The sequence below is a fragment of the Spermophilus citellus genome (genome assembly GCF_964194105.1).
Source record: "Spermophilus citellus genome assembly, chromosome: 8".
Taxonomy (NCBI): domain Eukaryota; kingdom Metazoa; phylum Chordata; class Mammalia; order Rodentia; family Sciuridae; genus Spermophilus; species Spermophilus citellus.
In genome coordinates this window covers 30,795,185-30,806,675 of record NC_138189.1, presented here as the reverse complement: position 1 = coordinate 30,806,675, position 11,491 = coordinate 30,795,185, and the positions used below count along the sequence as shown (strand labels likewise).

Here is an 11,491-nt window from a genome sequence, read left to right as displayed (position 1 = left end):
CAAAGATATGATTTAAAAGTAACTTGTGCCCTTATTTTCACTTACTGATACCTAAATTAAAAAAAAATTAGTAGAGGGGCTTTAATCGACACATGTACCATACTAGGCCTTAAGTCAGCCAGTGTGTCTTTAGGGAGAAAACTCCCCTGGCCCTTCCTTCTACCCAGAAAACAGTCCTGAGTCGGGTGACTTTCCTCCCTGCCTGGATCAGGGCCACTGGCCATGCCAAAGACAAGCCACAAAGTGGACCCCAAAACTATCAGGTGGCCTGTGAGTCCTCTGACCAATAGAGATGCTTCGTTTTGGATGTTGGGACAAAGATCTAATCAGATTTTTCATCTTGGGGGAAGAATCTTCAGGATGAGCCTCAGCTCTAGAAAGAAATAAAAGCAAAGATAGCGATAAAGAGAAGCTGTGAACCGAAAGAGAAACAGATTGAGGAAGTGCTGAAGAGAAGTGAAGTCAAAGCTAGAGTAGAGAACAGCCCTTGCCCACTTGGGAGGGCAGAGCTGGCCTTAGCACCAGGGGTGCTTGTGTGAGGCCCAGGAAGCCACTGTTCCAGCCTCCACAAGGCCTGGATGTACCACTGTGCGCTTCTGGATCTCCTAGAGTATCTTCAAAAGAAACCTCCAGCCCCTTTAGCTAACCCGAGGCTCTCTATCCGCTGCAGCTTACCTAAGGAAGTAGAAATCTGTCAGGCAGAAGGCTGGAAACAGAGGAAGTCATAAGAGGGGAACTGTGTACATGGGTGTGTTTGTGTAAGCATGAATATGTGTGTGGGGGAGCATTTTAAAGGAATAAAAACATTACATTTCAAAGTTATCAGCACATGTATATAAGCATACTGTTCGTGGTTGCTAACTCTGACCAAGGATTTAAAAGTGTTAGAAATCCCAACTGAAGGCCAGAGGAGTAGTGCATTCACTCTTCGGATCCTGGAGTTGTTAAAAAACAACAACAACAACAAAAAACTGTGGACTTTGGAGCCAGACAGATTCAAGTTTTGAATCTTTGTGTCTTTTACTGAATGATGATCTTGGGCAAATTTCTTGTTCTCACTCAACTAACCTCCCCGTCTGTCGGGTGGGGTTCCTGCAGGTCTCCTCTGTGGCTGGTGCCAGGCTTGGCCAGCATCTTGTATGCAGAGCTTCCTGCACTTAAGAAGTAAGTGCAAGCTGGGGTGATGCCGGGCAGGTGACAGAGTACTGCTCCCTTACTTGGCTCACCTGGTTTTGGTAAATAAGTTACAAAATAAGGACAGAAAACCTCTCTATTTGCTCATGGAGTAAAGTGTTCAAATATGTTGGTCTCTGGGCAAAGAAAGAATAGGCCTTTAGATAACCAAAAGCCTAAATGATTATTTTTTTTCTTGAGAGGAAAATGTACGGTGCAAGTGTGCTGATCTTAATAGTAAAGAATTTCTGTATCAAGGAAAATTTGGAGCTCAGTTCTTTAAACAAGACCCTCTGCAATATTCCCTATGGGTTTGCATCTATGGCCTGTCTCCATGTGTTCATGTAACAGACATGTTTATGTTTCAGTAGGCAAGAGAGCAGACTGGTTTGTTGGTTTATTTTTGTTGCTTTTGTGTATGGTTATTTATTGTGATATTCCCCTCAATAATGTAGAAATACATACAATTACATTTTAAATTCAAAAATCATAATACTATTGAAAAAATTCTCTTATTTTAAGAACCTATCCCCTCCCCATTTTTACTAAATAAATTATAATAAATCTATTACAATAATTTAAAAAGTGGAAACTGAATCAGAACAAATTATATTCCATGCTTTTATATTTATTATGTCAAATGTTATGTATAACCAAAAGAACGAATTAAAATCTGGGTGTGGTGGTGCACGCCTGTAAACCACGCAGGAAGCTGAGGCAGGAAGATTTAGAGTTCAAAACCAGCCTCAGCAACTTAGCCAGACCCTAAGCAACTCAGCAAACCTGTCTCTAATGAAATATAAAAAAGGGCTGGATGTGGCTCAGTGGTTAAGTGCCCCTGGGATCAATCCCTGGTTCCAACAAAACAAAGCAAAACAACCCAATTTAAAAAAGTGGTCATTCCTCCTGTGGACAAATCCACTTGGAAAGGTTCATCATTGATGTTCCAGGGGCTGAAGGAAGGTGGGGGGCCTGGTGAGCTGCTGCTTGGAGGCGTGGCGTTTCGGCTGGGGATGATGAACAGGTTCTGGAGATGGAGAGTGGTGATAGATGTACAGCCTTGTGGATGAACTTAATGCCACTTGATTGCACACTTAAAAATGGCTGTAAAATGGTTTTATGTTATGTTGTAGTTTACCACAATAAAAAATGTGCTTTTAAGATGTTAATAAATTTATGTAAATTGCAATGCCGCTAGCATGCAGTAGAGGGGGACAGGGATTTAAACTTGACTTTCCTACCTGCTCCTGCAGCTAGTTCTGCCCCTGTCAGTGAACCACCCACACACCTGCAGCTCTACGGAGACGTGAAAGCCCTGGGTAAGGACCGTTAGCTCTGTTTTCTTTTTTAATGACACTCATGAAAAAAAAAATAAGGGGCATATGGATCTTTTCTGAAAAGATCATTTAAGCTAATATAGGTTGGAGGGAAGTAGATTTATTGAGATTTTTCAGTATTTACTACTTTGCCTAAAGATCTGTGATTGGCGACCAGGAATATTATTTTGAGGAATTATCTTGCAGATGCTTGGGGGCTTGGGTTTTCTTCGCTGCTGATTAAACCTGGTCAGCTCTTCTATCCAGAGTTGATGACCTCAGGAATTGTCATGAGTTTCTATTTTAGTTGCCTGTAATACATGTTGACAATATCTGCTGGGTGAGATCTTTGGCTACTTAATCATATTTGTTGCTCCTTTACCCAGTTCAAAGGTTTTGCATTTGCATTGCTTGCCAAAAAGTAGGGACAGCTCTGATGGATCTTGTGCAATGTTGTTCTTGCTCAGTTTCCCTTAGAAAACCAAGTGGTTAAAGATGGCAGTTTGGCTGCTGGAGGGTTTGGTTCACATTATGTAGGTATTTCAATTCTTAGAAGAGCTTTCTCATGGACGGCCTATGCTGAGCTGTTAATTAGAGATGTGAGCATTTTGAGATTTCTTTCAATTCTTATGAAATTATAATGATCTTAAACATATATTTACACATAGGCAAAGTCTCTCAAACTTTGTGGCACCCAGAAGAATGTCCCATAGCTTCATACCACTTCAGAGAAAAGCACCAGGGTTGGAAGAGGGGAGGAGGCCACCATGGTAACGGGCCAGGTCAAAGGAGACCATCTCTGTCATCACATTCTAAGCTGCTCCACTGCAGGGTTTGAGATGCCTTAGCTTGGGTTTAATTGCCATCCAGAAGGGGCCGGACAGATGCAGGTTCAAATCCCCTCTCTACTGCTTATTCACTGGGTCACCTTGGGCACGTTACCTAACCTCTGGGTTTTAGCTCCTCTATCTGTAAAATGAGAATAATAATAACCACTATTTTGTTGGAATGCAGAGTAGGTTGAATAAGATAATGTAGGGAAAACACATAACTCCATATCGGACACATGGGAAACCATCAAAAAAGATCATTCTCTTATGTTTCAAAAGTCATTCAATGTTCAAGGGATTTTTAAGCCTTTGTCTCTTTTGCTGAATCATTGGGAAAAGAGAAATTAGATGACTAAGTATATATCCTTTGGAAAACCACCAGTTGTCATTTCTTGGTGCCCTTGGATTTGGACTTATAAGTCAAGTTTCTTTTAGTTATTAAAGAAAGTTACTGTGAGATGGGAGGGAAAGGGAGAGAAAAGGGAAATTGCATGGAAATGAAGGGAGACCCTCATTGCTATACAAAATTACATATAAGAGGTTGTGAGGGGAATGGGAAAATAAACAAGGAGAGAAATGAATTACAGTAGATGGGGTAGAGAGAGAAGATGGGAGGGGAGGGGAGGGGGGATAGTAGGGGATAAGAAAGGTAGCAGAATACAACAATTACTAATAGGGCATTATGTAAAATTGTGGATGTGTAACCGACGTGATTCTGCAATCTGCTTTTGGGGTAAAATTGGGGGTTCATAACCCACTTCAATCTAATGTATGAAATATGATATGTCAAGAGCTTTGTAATGTTGTGAACAACCAATAAAAAAAAAGAAAAAAAAAGAAAGTTACTGGATTTCACCTGCTTTCAGCATAGTAGTAATAGTAGAAATATGATATTTACTGAATGCATCAAAAGTTTATGTTGGGGCTAGGGGTGTAGCTCAGTGGTAGAGTATGTGCTTAGCATGTGTAAGGCCCTGGGTTTGAACAACAACAACACAAAGTTTATGTTCTGCTTTAAAAATGTTTTAGTGAAATGCCATAATGCACATGTATTGCCTGAGGAATTGGACCTTTTTATTTCCTTATATTAAGAGAAGTTCAAAAAAGGTTCTGCTCTCATTTTATTTCCATATATAGTTGTGGTATTGGGGAGGGGGAAGAAATGGGTAGAAAAAGGAAACTCTGACATCTCAACCCAGAGGATTCCAGATAAACAATGGACCAGATTCTGCCACATTTTTCAAGGGTCATCCAGACCTGGAAGCCTAAAGTAAGTTGCTACAAAATAAAGTACCCTGTAAGATGATAACATTAAAATCTCCTTTATCAGTTTGGTGACTTGGTGATTATAATTACAGGGATCTTGCCTAGCCATAATGGAGACTGAGGGGGGAAATCAGTATTGTGATGTATTCTTTATAATTTTGATATTTGTTCAATGTGAATTTTCACATTAATTTCTTTTTAAAAATATTTCATTAGACCATTGTTTATCTTGATGACTGAGTTCCTTTTTAACCTCTTAAAATCTGTGCCTTACTTGCCTTACTCTGGTCTTGGCCTTGATAATTACTACCATTTATTAAATGTGTCATTCCTAAGTGATTTGATGCATGATCTATTTTATGCTTCTGCATAAACCCATTTTATAGATGAGAAAACCTAGCCTTTCAGAGATTAAACAAGTATCGCACGTCACACAATCAGTGAATGGTTAAGACTGGACTTGAACACAGGTCTGTCCATCCCTAACACAGACTCATTCTCTAGCCATCACACACTGCACCACATGAGGAATTCACAGTATCCATTCATTCATTCGACACTTACTTTTTAGAACACATTATGTACCATCTTGTGCTAGGAGAATAAAATGTTAAAGTCATTCATTCATCCATACATTCCACAAATATTTGCTGAGCCTGCGCGGTGAATACAGAAGAAGACAAGATAGACAGCCGTCAAGGGGATGGGGTGTGGAGGAGACTGTCAATAAACAAAGGACCAAAGTAGTTTTAATCTGGTAAACTCTAATTTGCCAGAATCAGAGTTGATAAAATATAAGAATTTTATCATCAAAGTGGATAATTAATATATTTTTGTAAAATGTAGGAATTCTCTAAGTGTACGATGTAAGGAAATTCACACAAGGCATGGTGATGATGTGTGTCACCAAGATCGGGAATAAGATGCTCTGTATACTTCGGTGGTACCAACAGTTATATGGAAGACTCAGGAGCAGTCTGTCTGTCTGTCTGTCTATCTCCTCCACATGAGGATATAGTGAGAAGGTGGCCGCCTACACACTGGGAAGAGGCTCCTTGTCAGGAATTGTCTTCCAACTTCTTGATCTGGGGCTTGTAGCCCTCAGAACTATGAGAAATAAATGTTTGTTATCTAAGCCACTCTGGCTATGGTGATTTGTTGCTGCAACTTTAAAGACAAAGTATTTTTATTTTTTTAGTTATTTTGGAAGATATCCCCATGTTTTCTAGAATTTCTTAACACACACACACACACACATACACAAGCACACACAAACTTGGGACGGTTCTAGAAAGAGAAATCCAGATGATAGTGGGTAGTTGTTAGGTCAGCTTTTTTACCACTGTGACCAAAAGACCTGATGAGAAAATTTTAGAGGAGAAAAAGTTTATTTGGTGCTCATGGTTTCAGAGGCCTTATTCCATAAACAGCCAACTCCATCGCTCTGGGCCCAAGATGAGGCAGAACATCGTGGAGGAGCAACAGGAAGCAGAGAGAGACACTGTAGACCAGGAAAAAAATATACACCCCAAAGGTGCACCCCAGTGACCCACCTCCTCTAGCCACACCCTACCTGCCTAGGTGACCACCCAATTAATTTCTGTCAGGGGATTAATGCACTGATTAGACTAAGGCTCTCGTGACCCAGTCATCTCCCCTCTACGCTGTCTTTCATTTTCCCACACATGACCCTCTGGGGGACACCTCATAGCTACCAAAACAGTAGTATTCTAGATAGCCTCATGTTTTCATTCTGTCAACTCGCCCACCATGTCCGTACCCATATGTCACACAGTCTCTCTCTATTGTCTTTGTCTCAATTATTTTTCTTTCAAGTCCTTATCACTACCCCACATATACACGCCTTATTTTGTTCTCAGACTCTTTTCTTACTCGCTGGAAGGTAAGCTGTGAAGGAAAAGAAATCTGTTTTGTCTGTTGCTAGACAATTCCCCAATGTCTAGAAAAGTTTTGTCAGAAGAGGCAGTTAATTAATATCTTGAATAATGAACCTCATGGAAATCTTAGTTCTCCCACCACCTCTCTTCCGTGTCAGAGAGACAACTTGAAGCCTAGCTCCTCTCAAAGTCCTCTCAATCTTCCATCATGACTTTTCTCACCTGTAAAGTGGGGGTAACAGTGTTTCCCTCACTGAGTATTGTGACTAATGAATGAGATAATACATTTAGGATGTATGTGAGGCATTTAGGATATACCTTGACACATCACAATCCCCCCAAAATAAAAACTGTTTTCTTTTTAAAAACCATTATTATTGCTATTATTCAACAGTGATCCAGATTGCTTTTGCCTCCAATCTCAACAGGCAAAAGGACAGGAATCCCGATTGTGTCTGTTTGGACCTTCCAGTTAGAGGGTAAGACATTTTTAAAGACAGATATTATCTCCAGGGACTCTCTATATCCACAAATATAAAAGTTGAGGAGCAACACCGAGATATTAATTCTAGGGCCCATAATATTTAACAATAAAACAAATTACTTTCACTCTTCTTAAAGCCTTCTAGCTATCGAAAGGGGATGTGGGAGGGGGTGACCTGGCAAGGGCATTCCTCAGCAGAGTGGGAGGGAGGTGCTTCTCCCATGTCCCGACCTGGCAGGACACATCAACTGGGCGTGGGTGGTGAACCTAGGTGGGGAGGAATGAAGGGACAAGAGACACAGGGACAAGAGACAAGAGGGATGACAGCAAGACAGGAGTTCTGATCAAGCTGCAAACTTTTATTGTTCACACAGGGGTATTTATATGCTGGGGATGGGGAAGCTCTCTAATCAGCAATTTCTGGATGTGGGTGATAAAACTGCCAGCTGCAAGATGTCTGATGATCCTGATAACCGAAGGATGTTCCAGGGAGATAGGTAGCTGCAGGATGTCTCCCAGGCACGATGTCTCCCAGGGGGCTGTTTCTTGTAAATGTCAGGCTATTCTTTGAAGGAGAATTTCCTTCTAGCCCCTGATACTCCCACCTACTGCATCTCTGTGAGAACCAGACCTCAGTTTGGGGGACATGGCACATGCAGTGACTGGCTTATAGATGTATCAGCCAAGGTTCTGAGTTCAAGTCAAAACCCCAATATAGGTTGGGACTTTACTCCAGTCTCTTGGTGAATATAGTCAGATACTGGCATTAAAAAAAAAGTTCTAGAAAAATAAAATTATGTCATTTGTAGGAAATGGACTGAATTTGGGAACATTAAGTTAAGTGAAATAAGCCAAACTTATAAGGTCAGGATTGTATGTTTTCTTTCATGTGTGGAAGCTAGAGAAGAAAAAGGAAAATAAAAGTTGGGTGAGGGGAGGGATCTCATAAAAATCAAAGGAAAATCAGTAGAATAGAGCAAAGGGACCAGGGCTGGAAAGAGGGGAGGGGGCAAGGAAGAGCTGGAGAGTGACACTGACTAAATTATACTATTACATTGTGTGCATGTACGAATATATAACAATGAATCCTACAATTGTGTACAACTTTAATGCAACAATAAAACAATAAAAACTAAAAATAATTACATTTTTTAAAAAGTCCTATGGGAATTAACAAACCACTTTATTTTATTTTTTTTTAGTTGTAGACAGACACAATACCTTTATTTTATTTATTTGTTTTTATGTGGTGCTGAGGATTGAACCCAGTGCCTCGCACATGCAAGGCAAATGTTCTACCAACTGAGCTACAACCTCAGCCCTTAACAAATTAATTTTTTTTAAACAATTGTTCTGTGCTATCTTTCCACAGTTTGGAACTCATCTTCATCATTCATATGAGGAAACTAGGGACAAAATACTTGGAAACACAATGAAACTCATCAGAAACTTTTATGTATTTTGTAATATTGTTATGTCAATAGAGGGCTTGGCCCCAAAGCTTCCAGAAGAAAAGGAATTCATTTCTAACTACTCCAATATGTCTCTAAAAAAGGTTCCCACAGACTTGACCCCAACCACAACCACACTGGATTTATCGTATAACCTCCTTTTTCAAGTTCAGAATTCAGATTTTCATTCTCTCTTCAAACTGAAAGCTTTGATTTTATGCCATAACAGAATCCAACAGCTAGATATCAAGATCTTTGAACTGAACCAGGAGTTAAGATATTTAGATTTGTCTTATAATAGACTAAAGATTGTGACTTGGTATTCGCTGGCAGGTCTCAGACATTTAGATCTTTCTTTTAATGACTTTGACACCGTGCCTATTTGTGAAGAGATTGGCAACATGTCTCACTTGGAAGTCCTGGGTTTGAGTGGAGCAAAAATACAAAAATCAGATTTCCAGAAAATTGCTCATTTGCATCTCACTACTGTCCTCTTAGGATTGAGAACTCTTTCTTATTATGAAGAAGGTAGCCTGCCCATCTTAAACACAACAGAACTTCACATCATTTTGCCAAGAAACACAAATTTTTGGGTTCTTTTGCATGATGGACTCAAGACTTCAAAAATATTAGAAATGACAAATATAGACTGCAAAAGCCAATGTGTGAGTTATGAAACTCAACAGAATCTTATTTTAAAGAATGCCAAGACATCTATTCTGTTATTTAACAAAGTTGATTTACTCTGGGATGACCTCCTCCTTATCTTCCAATTTGTTTGGCATACATCGGTGGAATACTTCCAAATCCAAAATATAACTTTTGGAGGGAATGTTTATCTTGACCGCAATTCATTTGACTACTCAAATACTGTAATGAAAGCTATAAAATTAAAGCATGTACATTTCAGAATTTTTAATATTCCACAGGATAGAATGTACTTGCTTTTTACAAACATGAATATAGAAAACCTGACAATATCAGATGCACAAATGCCACACATGCTTTTTCCTAATTATCCTGTTAGTTTCCGATATTTAAATTTAGCCAATAATATCTTAACAGATGACCTGTTTAAAAAACCCACCCAATTGCCTTATTTGAAAACTCTCATTCTGAAGGGCAATAAACTGGAGACACTTTCCTTAGTGAGTAGCTTTGCTAACAGTACACCCTTGATGCACTTGGACCTGAGCCAAAATCTATTACAACATAACAAGGATGAAAATTGCTTTTGGCCAGAAACGTTGATCACCATGAACTTGTCATCCAATAAATTTGCTGATTCTGTTTTCAGGTGTTTGCCCAGAAGTGTTCAAATACTTGACCTGAATAATAACCAAATTCAAACTGTCCCTAGAGAAAGTATTCACCTGAAGTCTTTACGAGAGCTAAATATTGCATTTAATTTTCTGACTGATCTCCCCGGGTGTAGTAATTTCAGCAGACTCTCAGTTCTGAACATTGAAATGAACTTCATCCTCAGTCCATCCCTTGATTTTTTCCAGAGCTGCCAGGAAGTTAAGAGTCTAAATGCAGGAAGAAATCCATTTCGGTGTACTTGTGAATTAAGAGATTTCATTCAGCTTGAAAAATATTCAGAGGGCATGATGATTGGATGGTCAGATTCATACATCTGTGAATACCCTTTGAATCTAAAGGGGACTCGGTTAAAAGATGTTGATCTTCCTGAATTGTCTTGCAACACAGCTTTGTTGGTTGTCACCATTGTGGCCATCATGACCATTCTTGGGGTGACCACGGCCTTCTGCTACCTTCGCTTGGATCTGCTTTGGTACCTCAGGATGCTAGTTCAATGGGCACGAACCTGGCACAGGGTTAGGAGGACAGCACAAGAACAACTTAAGAGCAATGTCCAATTCCATGCATTTATTTCCTACAGTGAACATGATTCTCTCTGGGTGAAGAATGAATTGATCCCCAATCTAGAGAAAGAAGATGGTTCTGTTTTGATTTGTCTTCCTGAGAGAAACTTTGACCCTGGCAAGAGCATTGTTGAAAATATCATAAGCTGCATTGAGAGAAGCTATAAATCCATCTTTGTTTTGTCCCCTAATTTTGTCCAGAGTGAGTGGTGCCATTATGAACTCTATTTTGCCCAACACACTCTCTTCCATGAAAGGGCTGATCGCATCCTTTTTATCTCACTGGAACCTGTTCCATTGTACTGCATTCCTACCAGGTTCCACGAGCTGAAAGCTCTCATGGAAAAGAAGGCATACTTGGAATGGCCCAAGGATAGATGTAAATGTGGGCTTTTTTGGGCAAATCTTCGAGCTGCTATTAATGTCAATTTATCAGACATTGGAGAAGGGTGTGAACTACAGACATTCTCAGAGCTGAATGAAGAGTCCCGAGGTTCTACAATATCTCTGATAAGAACAGATTGCTTATGAAACTCCACCTCTGTAGGGAAATTGGGGATCATAAACGCTGTTGGGATATAAATGGATACAATCTTTATGATGGTAATTTGTCAATACCTACTAAAATGAAAAATCATTATTCCCTTCATGTCATTTCCTAGAAAAAATTTTAAAAACATATTCTCTGGGGGTTGGAGTTGTGGCTCAGTGGTAGAGTGCTTGCCCTAGCATGTGTGAGGCACTGGGTTCAATCCTCAGAATACATTAAAAAATTAATTAATTAATTAATTAGAGTTAAAAATATGTTCTATAAAATGCCTGTACAAGTTTGTAATGTTTTATGTAAAAAGGTGTTTATCACAGCATTTCTTATAACCATGGAAAGTTGAAAAGCTTCCCAAATATTCACAAAATAAGGGTTGATTCAATAAATTCTAGTATACCCATGTAATAGGATATTAAATAGCCATTATTGTATTGAGAAAATTGTATTAATATGTTAGTTTATACATTGAAATAAAGGTTTAAAATAATCTGTATCAGCATACTGATATAGTAGTCATGGTTTGGGTCTAGAAGTTTGGATTACAGGAATTTCTATGTTGTGTATATCTATAATGTTTGAATTGCTTAGAATGAATCTGTATTTCTTTTGCAGAACAACAGCAGAGGAGGTAGAGAGGGAA

General features: G+C 39.3%; 1 protein-coding gene across 1 annotated transcript; it reads left to right on the top strand.

Annotated features, from left to right (window-relative positions):
- Positions 1–2,420: 2,420 nt before the first annotated feature.
- Positions 2,421–11,254, top strand: TLR10 (toll like receptor 10). The gene is made up of 2 exons (XM_081303216.1): positions 2,421–2,492; positions 8,340–11,254. The coding sequence occupies exon 2, from the start codon at positions 8,400–8,402 to the stop codon at positions 10,833–10,835; it is 2,436 nt and encodes an 811-aa protein (XP_081159342.1). The 5' UTR covers positions 2,421–2,492; positions 8,340–8,399; the 3' UTR covers positions 10,836–11,254.
- The last annotated feature ends 237 nt before the right edge of the window (positions 11,255–11,491 follow it).

Coding starts and splice junctions, on each gene's coding strand:
- TLR10 (XM_081303216.1), top strand. CDS start 8,400: ATGAAACTCATCAGAAACTTTTATGTATTTTGTAATATTGTTATGTCA.